General features: G+C 36.2%; 1 protein-coding gene across 5 annotated transcripts in view; it reads right to left on the bottom strand.

Annotated features, from left to right (window-relative positions):
* The window catches only part of HACL1 (2-hydroxyacyl-CoA lyase 1), a 43553-nt gene that overhangs the window by 17234 nt on the left and 5894 nt on the right, over positions 1-20425 (bottom strand). For 4 of the 5 annotated variants that reach the window (XR_008960599.1, XR_008960601.1, XR_008960600.1 and 1 more), the window contains exons 3-13: positions 20064-20104; positions 19357-19437; positions 17554-17626; positions 15509-15586; positions 14592-14686; positions 12456-12568; positions 10124-10259; positions 5786-5891; positions 4033-4116; positions 2985-3086; positions 301-455 (exon numbers count right to left, since the gene is read on the bottom strand). Coding sequence is in view for 1 of the 5 variants with exons in the window: in XM_026496971.4 (XP_026352756.2) it covers positions 301-455; positions 2985-3086; positions 4033-4116; positions 5786-5891; positions 10124-10259; positions 12456-12568; positions 14592-14686; positions 15509-15586; positions 17554-17626; positions 19357-19437; positions 20064-20104 (1064 nt within the window). In the remaining 4 variants the exon portion in view is untranslated. The remainder of the gene's footprint in view (positions 1-300; positions 456-2984; positions 3087-4032; positions 4117-5785; positions 5892-10123; positions 10260-12455; positions 12569-14591; positions 14687-15508; positions 15587-17553; positions 17627-19356; positions 19438-20063; positions 20105-20425) is intronic. The other variant, XR_008960602.1, reaches the window with a different exon arrangement.

Below are 20425 nucleotides of genomic sequence, written 5' to 3' on the forward strand. Positions count from 1 at the left end.
CTTTAATATAAAGTTTTTAGATTATGAGGAACCAATTAGTCAAGGATAAGCAGAATGGGTGGAAAAAGTCTCTCATGATTGCTTGGAAGATTATGAATATATCCTTGGAACACTAAGTATATAAATTACCACATGATCATGAAGACATATCAAGCATAAATATTCTATCAAATCTTACCTAAGCATACTTCTCTAAAAGATGTCCTATACAATGAACATGTGTAACTCAAATGTTTTATGAACCTGCACTACTACAGCTTCCAACTTAACACGTTATAATTTCTTTCCTGGAAGCCTCACCTGTGACGAGGAAGGTAGTTCTGAATCACAGTGCGTCCAATATCCATAGTATTTGCTCCTTCACTTACCACAAAACAGTCTCTAGGTAGTTGTTCTTGAACATGATAGAATACTGTGTAATAATTCATAGGCAGGGATTTTTGGGAAGCTAATTCCTAAAGTATTTGAGGGAAATATAATCAAATTAGATTGAGATACAGTGAAAAATGAGCTAGGTCAATAAGCTACTATCAAACTTATTTGGAAACAGGCAACAAGAATGAGCTACAAGGTTCCCAAATGGCCACTCTGAGAAGCTAATGGATCTGTGAACAGGCCTGTGGGACATGCCAAGAAAAACGGGATGCGCAGATCCAGTCTGGGACACAATCAAATAAACCTGGACACCCACTGTGCACATTAGCATACTAGAGTCGGACAAGTCCTACAGTAAAGATAGCTGGAAACACTGGGTTAAACAAAACTAAACAGTCTTATTTGAGCACTTTTAGGAAAACACTGAGTTACAAAAAGTAAAAATTTTATTCTAGAATATTTTAATATGAAATATACCCTTAAACTTAAAATAAAAATGAAGTCAGGATTTTAGAAAATCTGAAAATCTGGTTCTTCTCCACATGCACAAAGTAAAGGGGATATGCTTCACCCACTATTCCGAAGAGTCTCTGAATAGAGCAAGGTAAGTGCCTTTGTCTAGATACATGTTTTCTAGAGCGGACAGAAAGCCACATGGGGCTTCAGCAGCAACAATCCCATGTGTTCCCAGCACTGCCTCTTCACCTGTGCTATTCTGGCCTGTTGGGAGATTTTACATAAGCTGGATGAGCCAGCCTCCTATACTCCTGCTCCAGGAAGAGAGGCAAGTTCCTTCCATCTGAAACTAATATGATTCCTAGGGAAAAGAAGGGATTAATCATCACATCGTTTAGGAAAACAGAATGAGACTGGCTCTTGATAGAAACAGCCACTGATTAAAATTCCAAGGAAACACAGAACTGTGTATAATTAATTCTGCTAGTTTTGAAAATGTGAATTTATTCCAAGACATCTGACATATTAGGGAACAATATGAGCATAACTCAAATTTCATATTTGCTTATGCAGGATTCTATCAGTGAGAAACACTACATGAACACAGAAAACTGCACGCAGCTGAACCAAGACACATAGGAATACACAAAACATAAAAAAAAAAAAAATCAAGAACAACCTTTCTCACAAAGAAAAAATTCTACCCATATACAAAGACTAAACAGAAATCACCACATCCTGCAGACGTGGTTCACTTCACACTAGTAGTGGATGATGTGGTGGTTTCACACATTACTACAACTTCCAAAGCCTTTAGATATCAGGCAAAGCCATGAGTGCAGATGAGGAAGTTGCAAAATAATTTCCAGTAGTGATACAAAAGTTCATTTGAAAGGGCCATAAATGTCTCCACCAAAAAAAAAAAAAAAAAAAGAAATGTGAGGTGATGGATGTGGTAAAGAACTAGATGGCGGGGGAGAGGGGGTCCTTCCACAATGTATATGCATATCAAATCACCATGACATACCTTTAAATACCTTACAATTTCATATGTCAACTATACCTCAATAAAGCTGAAAAATGTTTTAACAAAGAAACAGAAGGCTGTACAATTAGATCAAATTTTCAATTTTGATGAAACACCTATCTATTACACATGCCTGTATGGAGGACTTTTATCTTTTTTTTTTTTTTTAAAGATTTTATTTATTTAACAGAGATAGAGACAGCCAGCGAGAGAGGGAACACAAGCAGGGGGAGTGGGAGAGGAAGAAGCAGGCTCCCAGAAGAGCCCGATGTGGGGCTCGATCCCAGAACGCTGGGATCACGCCCTGAGCCAAAGGCAGATGCCCAACGGCTGAGCCACCCAGGCGCCCCTGAAGGACTTTTATCTTAAAGGTAGAAAAACATGCTCCAAGATTTAAGATTCCAAAAGGTGTCTTAATTGTGATTTGGTGCCAAGGTTAAACTGAGGACAGTGAGCTCTACCCATTCATATGGGTTCTTACAACTTTCTGTCCAATGTCAGACTGGTCTCCTTCTACCACTTCACACTAATTCAACAAGTTGTAACCATTCCAATGCCTACTTCCACAAGAGACTTCAGGTCTTCTTCAAGGAAAAGTACCATATTTATTGAAATATATATTTCTTTTTTGGGGGGGGGGTTTGAAATATATATTTCTTAACCATTTAACATGTATAAAACTTTGCCATCTTTTTTTATTTATTGAAGATTTATTCATTTATTTGAGAGAGAGTGCATGCGCAAGCATGTGTGCGTGCAAGTTGGGGGGGGCAGAGGGACGGGGAGAAAGAGAATCCCAAGCTGACTCCCCACTGAACACAGAGCCTGAGGGGGGCTTGATCCCAAAGCCTGAGATTATGACCTTAGCTGATACCAAGAGTCGGACACTTAACCAACTGAGCCACCCAGAAGTCTCTCTGCCGTCATTTTTATTAGGTTCCTAACTTAATGTTTCATAAAGTTTTTGAGACCCGTGCCTCTAAACCCTTCTTCCCATGAGTCCTGTGGTTTTTACTGCATGATTTTGTATAGGATGGTGATTTTAGGAATGCATAGGTCATATTATGATAGAGCTAACTGAGCCATGCACCCGAGGGTTCTTGAGTTTCCGTGAGTGTCCTATTACCTTGGATGCAGCTTCATTGCTCTTCATTTTTTCTCTCAGAGTTTCCCACCAGCTGCTCTCTGGAGGATACTGCCATGGTGTTTTATCAAATTGTTCTAAAAGCTAAAAAATCACAGACATTTTACTTTTTGAAAATAAACTTAAGTCATAGTAATACAACAATCTCTTATTAAAGAAGATAATACTGCTATACTATCCTGCCATTCACATCACTTATACTGTTTTTCCTCTAGGCGGGTAACAACTGATAAATAGGCAACATGGAAAGCTTTTGTTTGGGTCAGTGTGGACTTCCACCTAAAGTTGGGATTTCCATAGAACGCGGGGGAAATGCTACCTTCTCCACACCTCACAGGCAGGGGCTTTTATGCCCTCCTCAGCGTTTGATACTAGAAGGAAAATCATAGAATCCTTGTGGGAAGGACAACAACCCCAAATATCCAGGGATTCCTGAGATGCAGACCAAATGCTCCAGGATGTTTTAATATGTGATTGGGGGATGCTTCATAATATTATATAATCATGATAACAATACCAATTTGTATCTAAAATCAAGTAATAAATGTGACTATATTTTATCTCCTATTACAGTGAAATATATAAATTATGTACAAATAAAAAGAATCTGGACGAGTCACTAAGTACCATTTGAAGAGTAAAAATCTCTTTATTGCCTAAAGAAATACTTAGATTTTTCCAGTACATGAAGACATTTCTTGGCTGTAAGTTCAGTTCTTCTGGAAGCTGTATTATAATTTTTCAGACAGCTGGATCCTACTTAGTAAATCACTGTTTGCCTACTGAATGCCTTTAAGTCTTCAATCGCCTTCCAAAAATGCTTACCTTACTCACATAAAAATGATCTATATACAAGCAGTTGGGTTTAGTGAGTTCCAAAGTTATATTTAAGAACAGCTTTCCATCATAAATTTTGTTTAAAATAGATATTAATAAACCTGTCACCAAATGAATCAAGGTTGAAACATTTTTAGGAACTATTCCCTAAAGACCAATCCACATAAACTAAAACCTAGGCAAAAGCTCTTACCTGTTTAGTGACGGCATTTATGTCTCCTAGCAAAATCACAGCAGGCTTTACATTATTCCCCAATTCTTCTGCACAGATATCAACCTAAAAAAGAGATAAAGCTTAAGAATGAGCCACGCTTATTCTTAAAAATCTTTAAGAAGTAAATTAAGGCTGAATAAATGAACCAAAGTTTTGATATTCAGGAAATTTTTTTTAAAGTAGGCTCCACACCCAGAATGGAGCACATTGCAGGGCTTGGATTCATGACCCTGAGATCAAGACCTGAGCCAATATCAAGAGCTGGATACCCAACCAACTGAGTCACCCAGGCATCCCTTCTTAATAAAGGTAAAAATCCATAGAACTATGACTATCACAGCTAGGACAGAAACCTCATCTTCCTTCATTTTAATATCTACTCTGTAGATTTGGATATTGTTCTATTATACACAGGAATGCATTTGACTTGATCAATTATAGTTTTGAATCTAATCAATAATAAGGTTCTACTTACTGGAATCGCTGCTGAAAGCAGTTCTCAAATGTGAGCTATCAGAATCACCTGGTAGCCTTGTTAAACCACAGACTGCAAGAGTCCACTTCAGAGTTTCTGATCTCAGATCTTGAAGTGGGGACCAAAAATGTGCTTTTCTAACAGGTTTCCCAGGTGGTGCTATGCTACTGGTCAAGGGACCACATTTTGAGAACTACTCCTAGGGTAAGGCATGGTTACTTCCCACCTACCCAGAAGCTCCATATCTGAATGGCTGTGGGCAAGTGAAAATAGCTGTGCAAGGAGTTGTAATTTAGCCACCTCCAAAGGGATGCACTTTATTCTGTACTCAAGGGGGATAATCAAGAGGTGGTAGGATCTTCCACGTAAATCCAGGTCTTGCTTATCTGCAATGTTAGTTCTCCATAGCCCCAGGGGGAAAGGGACTCTTAGAAGTTGACTCCTTAGAAAGTAAAAGGCAAATAGGGAGAAGATAGCAATTGTAGCTGGGTCATCAAACACCATACACAATCTCTGTACGGCAAACAGGTTCATATTGCACTATACAGGCAGTACCTTCTTTTTTTTCCCCCCCCCAAGATTTTATTTATTTATTTGAGAGAGAGAGATAGCAAGAGATAGAGCATGAGCGGGGGAGAGAGGGAGAAGCAGGCTCCCCACTGAGCGGGGAGCCCAACGCAGGGCTCGATCCCAGGACCCCGGGATCATGACTTGAGCCAAAGGCAGACACTTAACTGACTGAGTCCCCAGGTGCCCCTAGGCAGTACCTTCTACACCAATAAGGAAACTGGCTTAGAAAGAGAATCATAATGATACAAGAACCAATAATGGGAGGTCAGAGTATATTCCACTCTGTTTAGTGACAGGTAAAAGCAGCATTTAGAGATTTCCAGCCAAAGGTGTTTGAAAGATTTGGCATCTAAAAGGACAACTCAATCCCTAACAATGTTGAACCTTTTGTTCTAATCTACCATTCTACTTAAACCCCTTTTGTCTACCTTTAAAAATACTTGAACTATGAAGAAGAGGCAAATTATGCTTTTCAAACTATTTAAAACTTGAAAGGTTTTCTGGTTAGAAGTAAAGCAGCATATTATGTTTCATAGGCTTGAAAAGGCAGCTTACTTTGGTACCTCTAATTATGTTAGACAATTTATAAAAATCTACAAAAGCCAAGAAGAAAGCAGAGCTGATAACAGCTGGGGAGAACAACAAATCACAGATAGCTCTGATTTTAAATCTCTCCGCTCTGAGTACCTGGATAAACTTCACATCTGGCTGATATCTTGGAGGCAGTCCAAAGTGCAAAATCCAATTTAATCTGGCACCAAATAATACAATTACATCAGCAAATTGCAAAGCCCTATTAAAAAGAAAATCTGTTAAAATACAAAAAGTATATCTATATTTCTTATTTTAATTATTCTAAAATTAATTTCTAAAGTATTTAGAAAAGTTTAAAAATCTGGAGCTTATTTTATTTTTGTCTTCAGAATCAGTTTCTAGGGTAAATTCAATCTTTCAAACCAAAATAATTATGAACGCATTCTATTTAAATAGTAATCTAAAAGATGAAATAAGAAGAAAAATATAAGACTATACCTATTTCATTGCTTATTACTTTTTATCATCAGAAAAATTAACAAAAGTCTACTGCAGGTAATCTCAATAAAACAGAAAAAGTATAATGTAAAAGAACTTCATCCAACAATACTATCAATTTAAAAGCTATTATTAATAGCCTGGCATGTTTTCATCTAGTCTTCTTTCTATGCAAGTATATTTTTACATAGTTGAGCTTATATGCTATAATACTGTCTCATGCACTTTTGCTTATTATAAACATTTCCCTTTGTCATTAGGTTCTTCTTAAATTTTTTTTTATTATAATTCTTTTTAAGTTTTACTTTACTTTCCTTAAGTAATCTCTACACCCAACGTGGGGCTCGAACACAAACCCTGAGATCAAGAGCCGCATGCTCTTTCAACTGAGCCAGCCAGGTGCCCCTTAAATACAATTCTGAAAGGCTATATATTTTGCAGAACACATATATCAAATTTATTTTAACTTTTGTCAATTACTGGATAATTTATAAGTACTGGGTTGCACATCTTTTTTTTTTAATTAAAGATTTTATTTATTCATCTGAGAGAGAGAAAGAAAGAGGGAGAGCCCAAGTGCACACAAGCGGGGTGGGGGTGAGGGGAGGGCAGAGGCAGAGGGAGAAACAGTCTCCACTGAGCAGGGAGGCTCCTGCAGGTCCTGATCCCAAGATCCCAGGATCATGACCTGAGCTGAAGGCAGATACTTAACCTACTAAACCACCCAGGTGCCCTTGGGTTGCACATCCTTATGCTTGAATCTTAATACATATTTCATAGTGATTGCTAGAAGCAGATATTTTTAAGACAATTGATTCATATTCCCAAACTGCAGTCAAAAATCTTTACCAAAATTATTGCTAATAGTTTTATTTTATATTTCTTAATATCCTTGTCAATACTTTTAATTTTTAAAAATAATTTTTACTTTGATATCCACACTATTAACATAGCCATCTTTGCTTTTTTTTTAACCTCATACACCTTTGCTTATTTTATGCTGTATCATTTGTTTCAGATGTTGTTCTTATAATATACGTATAACTATCATTATTATTGACCCAATCAATAATGTCTCCGCCTTTCTACAGAAGAGTTTATTATCATAATTGCTGTGGGGTTCTTTTTTTTACTTCTCATTTTTCTGCTTCTTGGCTGTTTCCCTTCTACCCTATATTTTTCCATAGGGTATCTGTTCTTTTGCTTTTGTCTTCTTCAGTGATATCATACACAAAATAGCATTTTCATATACTGTATTGGTCCTGTGGGACCCAGTTTAACAAACAGATAAAAACTACAATTGGAAGGACAGATTTATTTGATACTTGAAATTACTGATTCAATTATTTAAGCCACTTGCAATCTTTTTTACACTATTAGTATTACCTTCTTAAACTTTGGTTGGAATAAAGATAAACTTCAGCTCAAACCAAGTTAAAATACACACACGCACACACACACAAACCTTAACAGTGTAAGAATGTGGTTACTGTACAATGTATACCAACGTGAAAAAAAGTAAAGATATATAATCTATATCTTTATATATTGAGGTATAAGCTATTTAAGATAGCATTAAATGAGCAAAAATTACATTGTAAAAACCCTCAAAATTAATTTTAGTGTGTGCACAAGAATATGAAAAACACCAAATGCATAGCCATGGTGAACTGTGGAGAGGAAGGTAATGAGATCAAGCAAGGTATTCAGAGGACTACATATAGGAATCTGTAATTTTTGTTTCCTAAAAAAGAAAAAAACTAGAGACTGAAGCAATGACACATTACTTACTTAATATTACATATTACTTAGTATATTACATTATATTTGCTAAAGTTGAGTGGTGGTTACGTAAGTGTTCACTAAATGATCTCTCTTGTTCGTATACTTAGAATATTTCATAATAAAGAAATATCAAGAAATTAAAAGAAAAATGTATAGTTTATCAAAACGTATGCTTTAAAAATCTAAAAAGAGGAGACCTCTTGTACCAGCCAAGGCTGGGTAAGCCCGTAACAGCCTAGCTCTCTGATTATAATGGAAAACAGTGAACAAAATATAAAAAGCCCCTGCCTGAGGGTTCTGAAAAGTAACCAATTGTAGGTAGGCTGGGAGAAGAGTCAAAGAAGTGACCCACACAGGGGGTGAGTTTCCTAAGTTTATTTCCCCCTCTTTTATTTTCTGGCTTTGACTCAGGGCAGCACTGGTTGTAGAACTGGAAGGCAACAAAAACTTGGGGAGAAACCTTCTTTTTGGCCAGATGATCAGAAAAAGGGGCCCCCGCAAGCTGGGGAGGAGCATGGAGGAAGAAGTTCAGGATTTTTTCTTTTTCTGTTTTGCTCCCTGAGCCATGATCTGAGACCAGCCCTGCTGCATAGCTGCATTGTAGTAGCTCCCAAGTAGCTAAAATCCTGAGAGACTTCATTTTTCAGGCAAGAGGAACCAGAAAAGGGGTCCCTGTGGTCTGTGAAGAGTATGGGGACAATCCCCCTTACTTTTTCTCTTTCTTTCTATTACTTTGCCCCAAAGGCAGTTCCATTTGTGCAGTATTATAAGGCAGCAGCAAGAGACTCCTGGAAAGGGTGGGGTGGGGAGGTCGTCCTAGAGAGAAGAGAAAAGAACTCTCTATTTCTGGGAATGAATGCGTACATGTCTGGGGCTCACGCTTGCGCTGTGCATGTGTGGACAGACCCAAAGGAAATAGCAAGGGCTTTGAAACTAAACTGACCCTGGACCTAATACCTCTAGCAAGACAGACCTTGCAGTGTGAACTTAACCCGTCTAACTGCTTGCTAAAACAAAATCAACATTCTACAGAGTACGTAAATATGACCTAGAATCTTGAAACATAATACTTAAAATCTAGGATACATTCCAAAAATACTCAATATACAAAAGAACCAGAAAAACGTGACCAATTCTCAAAAGAAATGAATAGACTCCCATTCTGTGATGACCCAGATGTTGAAATTAGTAAACCAAGACTTTAAAGCAGCTATTATAATATGCTCCACAAAGTAAACAAAAATACTCTTCAAATAAATGGGAAGATAGAAGTTCTCGACAGAGAAATATAAAATATGAGACAAAAGCATTGAAAAGAACTAAACAGAGAACATAGCATAATGTATAGAGACGTCAAATCACTATGTTGTACACCTGAGATTAATGCACCATTGTATGTCAACTATACTTCAATTAAAAAATAAATAAAAGGTCTACTTAAACAAAAATAAAAAGAACATTTCATATAAGAAATATCAAATAGGGGTGCTTGGGTGGCTCAGTTATTTAGGCATCTAATGCTTGATTTTGGCTCAGGTCATGATCTCCGGGTCATGAGATCAAGCCCTCTGTCAGGTTCTGTGCTGGGCGTGGAGTCTAAGATTTTCTCTCTCCCTCTCCCTCTGCCCCTCCCCGCCGCTCACTCTCTCTAAAATAAATAAATCTTAAAAAAGAAAGAAAAGAAATTCTAATAAACTACTTTAAAGATGAAAAAAAAGAATTGAACAGATATTCAGGGACCTATGGGACAAAATCAAAATGACTACTATTTGCATTATTCTAGGAAAGGAGAAAGAGACTGGTGCAGAAAAAAATTTTTGAAGAAATAATGGCCAAGAACTATAAATTTGGTGAAAGACATTAATTTACAGATTGAAGAAGATCAGAGAACAGGATAAACGAAAAGAAAACCATGCCCAGACACATAATTGAACTGCTGAAAACCAAAGATAAAGAAAAATCCTGAAAGCAGCCACAGAACATATTACATATAGGGGAACAATGATTCAAATGACTACAGATTTCCCATCTAAAACCATGAGGGTCAGATGGTAGTAGATAACATCTTTGAAGCACTGGAAAGTCTAAAAAGAAACAAGTGTGCTTAAAATTACATTTCAGAACTTCTTCTAGATTCACTAAAGTCACAAAATAAATTAGCCTAAGATCTGCTAAGCCATTGTACTTAAACTCCAGAATGCCACACACCTGGATCTGGCAGCGCCCACACAGTTTGGATGGTTATCAGGGATAACACCCTTTCCCATGGGGGTGGGCAGAAATGGCAATTTACATTGCTCCACCAATTTCCTGAGAGCATCCTCTGCATGGGCATAAGCAGCACCTACAAGCAATGAAAATGTATTAGACAAGTCAGTTATGCTCCAGGCGCTGCGATTCTTAAAACGACTCATACGAATTTGCTTTTAGAACTTCTCAAATAATCCCTTATTTATAAAGGGCTTACACTCAAACTGTGACCATGGTTTTTATCTTTGGTATTTTAAAATGTTCAAGAAAGCGACAGTTCTAATTTTCTCCCCAATAATATTCTCAATTATTCTGAAGGATGTCTACTTACAAAAGTTGCATCTCTTCTCTCTTGCTGCTCTCAATTATCTGTTCTATGGTTCCTACTGAATTACTACTCACAATTCCCTAAATATAGTATCTTTACTGACAGGCCCAGGTGGGCAAGGAAAGACTTTGCTCTGACAGAGAGAGGCTCTCTCTAATCTCACATGTTGCTTCCTACCATCAGCTAACCTGGACTGCACAATTTCCTACCCTATGCATGGAAATTTTAACAAGAGATGTAAATTTAGTACATTCAGATTCAACATAATGCTCCCCCATATAAAAAATACCTCAAAATCTTTTCTCATACATGTCAGATGAAAAATAGTTTTTTTCATCCAGGAGGTTTCCTTGTATTCTCTTTCTTGCCTCAGTATCTTTGTCCACCCAGTTCTCCCTTCCTGGACTTGTCCACTAAGTGACCTATCATCCACCTTTTCAAGGTGTAGCAGGGTCATCTCTTCCAGAGAGTCTTTCCATACCACCTACACGAGCAAATTGTTGCTGCTTCCATTGAGAATCCACCTCACCCTCTCTATACACACCACTGATGGGTAGACTGCACTGATCTGTTACTAATCTATCTCCAGGTAGAGACCATTATTCTTCTGTATATCCTACAAATGTTTTCTGTAATTCCTACCTTAATGTAAGTACTCATCAAATGTTGGTCAGAAGAAGAACGAAAACTAGCATCTACTGAGTTCCTTCTACCTATCTTATTATTTAAGCATAACAATCCTGTTGAAGTTAATATCTCTGTTTTACAAGTGAGATAATTGACACTCAAAGCAGTTGTTTGACAAGACCACAGAGCTAATACATCACATAGCTGCATTCGACTTAGCTCTGACTTCGATTTTTTTCTGTTGTCCACCATTTTCATTAAAATTATTTTTAGTTTCTATGTAGTTAGCTCCTCAGTAATTGATAATTGACTAGCATGGTCATACGTGACTCACGGCCCCCAGTTCTAGGACATATAATGGATACTAAAATAACTTGCTGACAGGAGTATAAACTGGTACACCTGGGAGAAAGCAATTTGACAATATGTACCAAAACCCCTAAAATATGAATTGCCTTTTAACTTAATTTTCTTTCCGGGAATCTATCGTAAGTCCTAAATATGGAAAAAGCTTTAAGCACAAACATGTTTGTCACAGCCATACCAAATAAACAAAAAAATGGCAAAGATTTAAGTATCTGTCAGTGAAGTGTTAGTATATACATGAATAGACCTTAAAATTATATTCAGGGAAAAACTTAAGCCTATGAAGAAATGTTGTTACAATATTAAATGAAATAATTAGAATATAAATAAAACCGTCTGTATGGTGTGATCACAATATATGAAATATACACGCAGAAATGAATAGAAAAGTATTACATGTTACAAATATTTTTGTGTTTTTTTTTGTTTTTTTTGTTTTTTTTGAGAGAGAGTGTGTGAGGGAGGGGGAAGGGGTGGAGGGAGAGAAAGAGAGAGAGAATCTTAAGCAGGCTCTGCTCCATGCTCAGCGCGGAGCCCAATGTAGGGCTTGGTCTCACAACCCTGAGATCGTGACCCGAGCCGAAATGAAGAGTCAGATGCTTAACCAACTGAGCCACACAAGTGCCCCAAAAATAGTTGTCGTTGGATGAAGGGATTTCTTCTTCCTAATCTTCTGCACTTTCCAACATTTTTTATAATTATCAAATATTATTTTTATAATGGAAAAAATACATTTTACACATAAGACTGAAGAAACAGAATGGGTGATATTCCTTTAAAAGGGCAAGATCTCTGGGCATTCTAGAATAATTCTATGATTTCAAAATTAATAAATAATCCTAAACAAAAAGAACTCATACTCCAATTTCATATATGAGACATATGTTAATAAATAACGAAGATAATTTCTAAACAGCGTTAGCATTCTTTCAACAGCCTAGCAAGATTTAGAGTTCCATTCAATGCTACCTTTCCCGATGATAAGAAGGGGCTGTTTGGCATTTCTAATAACAGATGCTGCCGTGTATACAGCAGAGGTTTCTGCCATACTAACAGGAGGTGGCATGCAGCACTCCGCGTACCTGGAAATAAAGAGTTCTGTTAATATTAAAAGAGGCCAAGTTTTAAACTTTTTATTATGAAAATACCAAATACATAAAATGGTAGAAAAAAAAATACAATAAACTCTATATACCCACCATGTAGATTCAACAATATTTTACCACATTTGCTTCACACATACACACACAAATATGCATATAAATTTGTTTTCTGAGCCATTTTAAGGTGAATTATAGGCAATTAAAAGCTTTTCCAAGCAGCTCTCTCCTATATAACCATAATGCCCCTACCATATCTGGTAAATTAAGTTACTCCCTAATACGATCTAAAAGCCAATCAAATCAGTAATTCGTTGACAGGAAATTTGAGTTAATGGCTTTACATTGTAGTAATAGTTGTTGTAAGAACAGTAAAAATCATACTCAGAGCTGGTGTTTAATACCACGTGCCATTTAATCTCATTTAAGTTTCAAAGCAATGTTGAGGTAAGGCGTTACCATTATCTCCATTTCACCATTGGGGGATGGAGAGGGAAACTCAGAAAGTAACTTGCCCAGGGTCCCCAGATGGTATGTGGCAGAGACTAGACTGACCTAGGTCATTTGTCCCCAAAGTCCATGCCTTTAACTACCTTACTGGGAGAGTCACTATTTTAGTAATACAATATTCATTAGGAAAAGAAAATTTAAAACTGTCATAGGTATTGCCAAGTCCTCGGTGTTTTCACTTATTTTAATTAATAAACATCATATGCTGTACAAAATTTGAGCATATAAAACAAAAAAAGACATTCAATCTTTATAAAAATTTTATTTTTTTTAAACTTTTTAAAAAAGATTTTATTTATTTGAGAGAGAGAGAGAGGGTGTGAGCATGGCGGGGGAGGGGCAGAGGGAGCAGCAGACTGCCCGCTGAGCAGGGAGCCCGATGTGGGGCTCAATGTGGGGCTCAATGTGGGGCTCGATCCCAGGACCCTGGGATCATGACCTGAGCCAAAGGTAGACGCTTAACCGACTGAGCCACCCAGGTGCCCCAACCTTTACAAAAATTTTAAAGAAGGCTTACAGAGTTAACTTACCAGAAACTCAGCTCTGCCTTCCCTCCCCCCAGTAATATTTTATCATGTTCAGGTATTATGCAGGATAGATGTCCTTTTTGTCTGACTCTCACAAAGAAAAACAACTCCTTGGTATACTGAACATACAGAAATGCACATTGTCTCTCTGTAGTCACTAGAGAACCACTTGGTCCACAACAGCAGGAATATACTAAATGGTACCCAGGGTGATGTATTAACCTAAGTATCCATCCTTATCAGAGGTGACTTAGTTACCAGTGAAAAATGTTTCTTATACTTTTTATTCACTTAGTGATTATTTAAGGAATAAGGGAACATGGAAAATCATAGCAACACCTGAGATGGAATATTTTTAAATCACAGAGACAGACAGAAAGACTAATGTTTTTTATGCTGATTCCTAAATAATTTTTCAACGGTCACCTCATCTCTTGGTTTACACTATAAAGACTCTGAATAACCCCTACTACCTTAATTGGGGATGTATTATTTACGGCCTCTGGAAGAATAATTTCAAATGAGTGTTCAGGAAGCTCCATGTATTTGACTTAATAATTAACCCCCCAAATAATTACTAAATAATACCATTTAAATTAAGAGAATCAAACCCTTTGGCCAGGATTTAGTTGAATCATTAAATTGTCAAAAGTTGGGGCGCCTGGGTGGCACAGCAGTTAAGCGTCTGCCTTCTGCTCAGGGCGTGATCCCAGCATTATGGGATCGAGCCCCACATCAGGCTCCTCCGCTATGAGCCTGCTTCTTCCTCTCCCGCTCCCCCTGCTTGTGTTCCCTCTCTCTCTGGCTGTCTCTCTCTCTGTCAAATAAATAAATAAAATCTTTAAAAAAAAAAATTGTCAAAAATTAAGACAATGAAGATTAACTTACAAACTGCTAGGTAAGTTGTTAAAAAGGTACCCATTATAATAACACAATTAAGGAAGAACTCCAGTATAACTATTACTTACTTTACAGAATTCACATTCACCTGGAAGTTCACAAAATCTGCAGGTATGTCAATATAACAAGGACCTGGACGACCATAAATACTGCTTCTCACTGCCTAAATTTAGTACAAACAGAAGAAAATATTTTAAAATTCTCAATCTTTATCACATATTCCACTCAAAGATAATTAAAAATTGTGAAAGGAATACTATTTTAATTTTTTCTGGACATCCCCAGTTGGAGAAATAAACAATTTTAACTAAAATTGAAATGCCCTCTATTGATTGTATATATTTTAAAAGATATTGTTGTTTAAAAGGGGAGTGATAAGAAAGAAAATACTCAGAGTTTTAAAATTAATGTCTTATTACCCATTAGTCTTAGAAATAATCCACCAGGCTCTGCCTGCCAAGTGTTTACTCTATAACATGTGCTTTTACTTGCTTCCTAGTCCTAATAACTTGGCTAAGTTTTCAGAAACCGTTGATGTTATCATATGTGTCAAAGGGTCTCTGTAACACATGGTTTTGAAACAGCTCAAATGTAACTCCACATACAAATGTTGGTTAACTAAGATTAATTTATAATGTGCTGTTTAGGCAACTAAGGCATGGTTTTATATGCATTAGTACTAATTTTCAAAACTAAACTTTTGCAAAAGCGTAAGAGAAAGGTTACCTGGGATTTCATTTTAGCTTTCCTTTTACTTCTCTGTAGTTGAAAAAATAATTTTAAAAACTGAAGTGAAGGAGAAACTTTTTTCAAAAATAATTTATCTGTTTCTTGAATTGACAGCAAACATTAAAATATAAATAGCTTCTTAACACTATCATTTTTGACTGCCTGAATATATACCAAATTACACATTAAAATAACATAGGTATAAGCCACTGAGAAAAACCAGCCAACTTGGAGGACTTATAATTAAATACTTTACCTTTTCTATAATAGAGGGAATAGTTTCTATGCTGCTCGGCTGGGCAGAGAACTTGCTATATAACCTACAAGCTTCAACCTATATGCAGAAAGAAAATCATTTAAAATTCAGCTCACAGATCATATTACACTTCAGAAGGAAGACAAAATGTTAAGTCATTACTTTCTTTTATGTGTAGAAAAAAGATGGAGAAAATACATTACCTGGACTGTTTCTTAAAAGTCTAGGCAATGCACAATCAAATTTCTGCCTCAGTGTAATCCAAGAAGTAAATCAAAACAAGACATCATTTTCATTTCTCAGACTTGTAAAAATGAAAGACTTTGATAAGACTCAGCATTTACCGCCACACAGGAAAGCAGCACTCTCCCAAGCTGCTGGTAAGAGTATAAATGGGAAGATAAGCTGATAATGTCCACTAAAAATTAAAATGAGCACATTCCTGGACCCTGAAATTCCACAGTCAGGAATACAAAACTTCACCTGCTTCACCTTATTACAATTATAATCTATCCTTATTACATGTCTGCCAATTTTCCTGTTATGTATTTTACTGCTATGCTGTTTGGGATGTGTCAATTCAGCAGTGCTAATTTTTCACTGTTTAATATACTCTGAAGCAATATATAGAAATGGTGTCTCTTGATACTTTTTGGTATGAAAGTTGGTAGTCTTAGTCCTATGAACATGACAGAATTAAGATTTTTCAGTCTGTTCCTGGTCATGCCATCTAAAGTATTTCCATAAAAACAGATACTTGGATTTTAAATCAAATCAGTGATTTTCTCTTCACATTTTTAATTTCATCTAATAAACTTTTATTATTTTCCTTTTCAGGAAAAAATATTTGCAGTGGACATTATCCTCTGCTTTCTTCTCTTCTATAAAGTATCTGTAATTAGTTTAAATTTCCTTTTAAATAACTTATCTGTTCTGCTTATTTTTCAAATATATCAGCATCTTTTAAACAATGGTTGTTATTCTTTACCATTAATTAAGTAAACTTCAATTCCCTTTCAAGAGGATAAAAGTATAACTTTTGCATCAACCTATACCAAGATCTAATATTTTATAGTAATTTAAATCATATAGAAAACACTATGTTTATTTTCTGAGGTTCTCACAATGACTTCTGGACTAACCAGCAGACTTGCCTAAGGTTTTAACTTTGCTCAGAACTTTGTGCTAGAAATGCGCAAATATTTTCTTAATAGTTAATCATTCACTCTCACTTATTTGCTTTCTATAACTATTCTTAAAGTTGCAGCATTTTGTTTTATGCAACTATTTATGAAGACCTCTGTTGTACCTGTAATAAATACATAGAAAAAAAAAGTCAACCCAAAAACACAACAAACAAACCACAATAGCATTTTGTTGACAAATTCTTTTAAGTTTTTAGAAATTTTTAAATACTTTCTTTTGGCCTTCTAAAATAAAAATGAACTTGTCCAGAGTCTACTAATAGTTATTTTACGTAGTATTTTTCCTCTCAACTTTTTACTTCTCTAAAGTTTGAGAGGCATAGTCCCACAACATTTTTATTCCTGCATCTTGATTCTTTAAGCACTGACTTTCAGGGGCGCCTGGGTGGCTCAGTCATTAAGCGTCTGCCTTCAGCTCAGGGCGTGATCCCAGAGTCCTGGGATCGAGCCCCACATCAGGCTCCCTGCTCCACCGGGGAGCCTGCTTCTTCCTCTCCCACTCCCCCTGCTTGTGTTCCTTCTCTTGCTGGCTGTCTCTCTCTCTCTGTCAAATAAATAAATAAAATCTTAAAAAAAAACAAAAAAAAACTGACTTTCAGAGTTTAAAAGTCTGTCAAAAAGATATATTCCTTTGAAGATTGCTCCTAAGTGGAGCCTAAGCTCCCTTAATATGCACACTGAGACTGTCTTTGTAGTCAAGGAAAACTACTTTTAAATTACCTCAGGTACCTCTATTTTAATTGTTTATTTTACAGATAGGAGTTTTTATTTCTTCTCCATAAATCTTAGTAGTGTACATTTATGCTACTAAACTCTAAGAAAAATTTTAGAGTTGGGTACCTGTGGAAACTCCTGGAAGGCTCCCATCGTTTCCTGCCTTCTTTCAGAAGAACCGCCAATCACAAGCAAGGGCCTGAAATATTCATTGTTTTAAAAGAGAATTACAGATGAGATCGACATGTAAAATACTCAGGAGAGTGCCCAATTAATAAACTGCCATGTATGTTGAGAGAGAGAGAGAGAATTTCATTTTCCCTTAAAAACTATAGATTAGGGGCACCTGGGTGGAACACTCGGTTAAGCGTCCGGCTCTTGGTTTCAGATCAGGTCCTGATCTCAGGGTGGTGAGATCTGAGATCAAGCCTCCCATCAGGCTCTGCACTGGGGGTGGAGTCTGCTTAGGATTCTCTCTCTCCCTCTGCCCCTCTCCCTGCTCACACACATGCGTGCTCTCTCTCTCTCAAATAAATAAAATCTTTAAAACAAACGAACAAACAAACTATAGATTTATAAAGATTTAGGAAGCAACCTGATACAACAGAACCCTTCCTTAATTTTACAAAAAGCTGTAATTTATAGTAAATGCTTTTCCTCTGTGCCTCCCTCTTTCCAAGCCCTTCTGAATGCTGATGCTAAACCTCTAGGTGTGGTGATGTAAAATAAATGTTTATGCCCTTTCCATTAGTCTTGGGATTAAAAGGAGGAAAGAATTTTTTTGACACTTTCCTAAGTGAGTCTACTTGGAAATGGTGGAGTGAGAGAAATTTCTCAGCAATAAATTTCTTATCCTTGAAGAAGAAGAAAAGATACAGCAAACTTAAAGTTATTAAAAAAATATCAGATCCTAAAGTAGGTAAGAAAGACTAGGAAGGAAAAAAGGATAGAAGGCATATGTCAAGAAAATGAACAATGTTCTTCCTACTAGGACATTAGTCTAAATAATACCTAAATGTTTAATCTTCCTTTATACTAGGAAGGTTAAATATTTCATGAATTGACTAGAACATAACCCCCTTTTAACATGATTTTATTGATAAAGTACCAAAAATGGGGTTAAGGGCAAGGTCAAAGAGTAAGCACTAAAGAGCTTATAAAGCAAACTGAAAAAATTTAATTTCAATTGTCTTGCTAATTATGCAAAACAAGATGAAGAATTGGATATATTCTTACATATGAAGCTGGGGTCTTTAAAAAATAATTCTGCACTTAAAGAGGACTTGAATACATATTCATATATATAGCGAGATAAAAATACACACACACACACACACACACACTCCAAAATGTGTTTTTTTTTTTAAGTTTTATACACAGTGTCATTTTCACGAGTTAAAAATGAGCCTATTCCCACAAGCTTCCACACATAAGTTTATAAACACTTAAATCTCAATGAAAGAAGATATTAGATGAAGGACATATTATACACTCTCCAGTTTCCAGGAGTTAAACACAGACTATGCCCATATGCTTCTACATATACATTTAGAAACACGTATCTTTTTTTTAAGTAGGCTCCACGCCAAACGTAGAGCTTGAACTCATGACCCTGAGAGTTACATGCTCTACCAACTGAACCAGCCAGGCACCCCTAGAAACACTTGTATCTTAATGCAGGAAGATGTTACCCGAAAGAAGGTTTATATACAGGGTAGACTCCATGAGTTAAGTATACGTGTATTCCCGTATGCTTCTACACGTAAATTTTCCAAAACCTCCAAAATGTTAACAGTGTTTACCTCTATGTAAGATTACTGATATTTTTTATGTTCTTTCTAATACTGTTCTTAATTTTTTACTAAGCTATTCCCTCAAGCACTTGATTCCAAGTCTTCTCACCCCAGATCATGAATAACAATTAATTACCAACAGTTCATGTTTGCATTTGCCATACCACCCAAGGCGTGGATGAGACCTGGGCCAGAAACAACAAGGCACACCGCTGGCCTAGAAGCAAAACAGGATTTACTGTATTAAAAGCAGATCAAATGCAATATCTGACTAATATCACTCTAGGGGGAAACATGGCAACCTTCTTGGACTTTAAAAGGAGGACATATAGGTCTTTACTACAATTGGTAAAGCAATTATTAGGATATTCTCTGAATTATTAAAGAAACGAGGAAAAGATTATATCAGTCTTCCTGCAGGAAAGAAGATACCTATCATCTTCACACTGTATTTCATTAACCTTTTCATATTTTGAACCTCTTCATATTTTGAAGAGGTTATATTTGGGCCCAATCAATTTAACTGCATACAAAAGCCAATTCTTGATGCTGAGTACATTCTTGTGTGGAGAAAAGTGTTTTAAAAAAATTTTTAACAAATACATATGTCATTTGATCTCTGACAGAAAATAATTCTGAAATATAATGCTCTGCCTCAAATTTTTTAAATTGAATTTGAATGCTTCACCCTAGATGTGCTAACCTTAAAACATTCAAGGAAAAAGTATCTCCATATAATTCAGTTTGCCATTTTACACATTTATTTAGAAACTCATTTCTTTAGAAACTCTGTTTAAGACAGCCTTCAAAAGAAATTGAAATAAAACAAAGACTTTAGTATACCTGCCTGTCAGATATCCAATCGCAGAGGCAGCATAACAAGCCTACAAAAAAAAAAAAATACTGGGACTTAAGCATATTTGGATCCTTACAGTAAGTGCACGTATAAAAATTTACTATTCAGTAAGAGACTGGAACTGAATGGTAAAGGAGGAATTGGAATGCTTTCAGTTTTAACAAGTAATATTCTACCTGTAAGTTTCAAATAATGGTTTAGTATCTAATCTAGTTCTTAGTATTTCAAGGAACTTGTCTCTTTCATCTAGTTTATTAATAATATCCTCTTACAACTGCTTAAATATCTGTGGGATCAACAGAAATGTTCTCTTATTTCTAATATTGGCAATCTGTGTTTTCTCTATTTT

The sequence above is a fragment of the Ursus arctos genome, unplaced genomic scaffold (genome assembly GCF_023065955.2).
Source record: "Ursus arctos isolate Adak ecotype North America unplaced genomic scaffold, UrsArc2.0 scaffold_20, whole genome shotgun sequence".
Taxonomy (NCBI): domain Eukaryota; kingdom Metazoa; phylum Chordata; class Mammalia; order Carnivora; family Ursidae; genus Ursus; species Ursus arctos.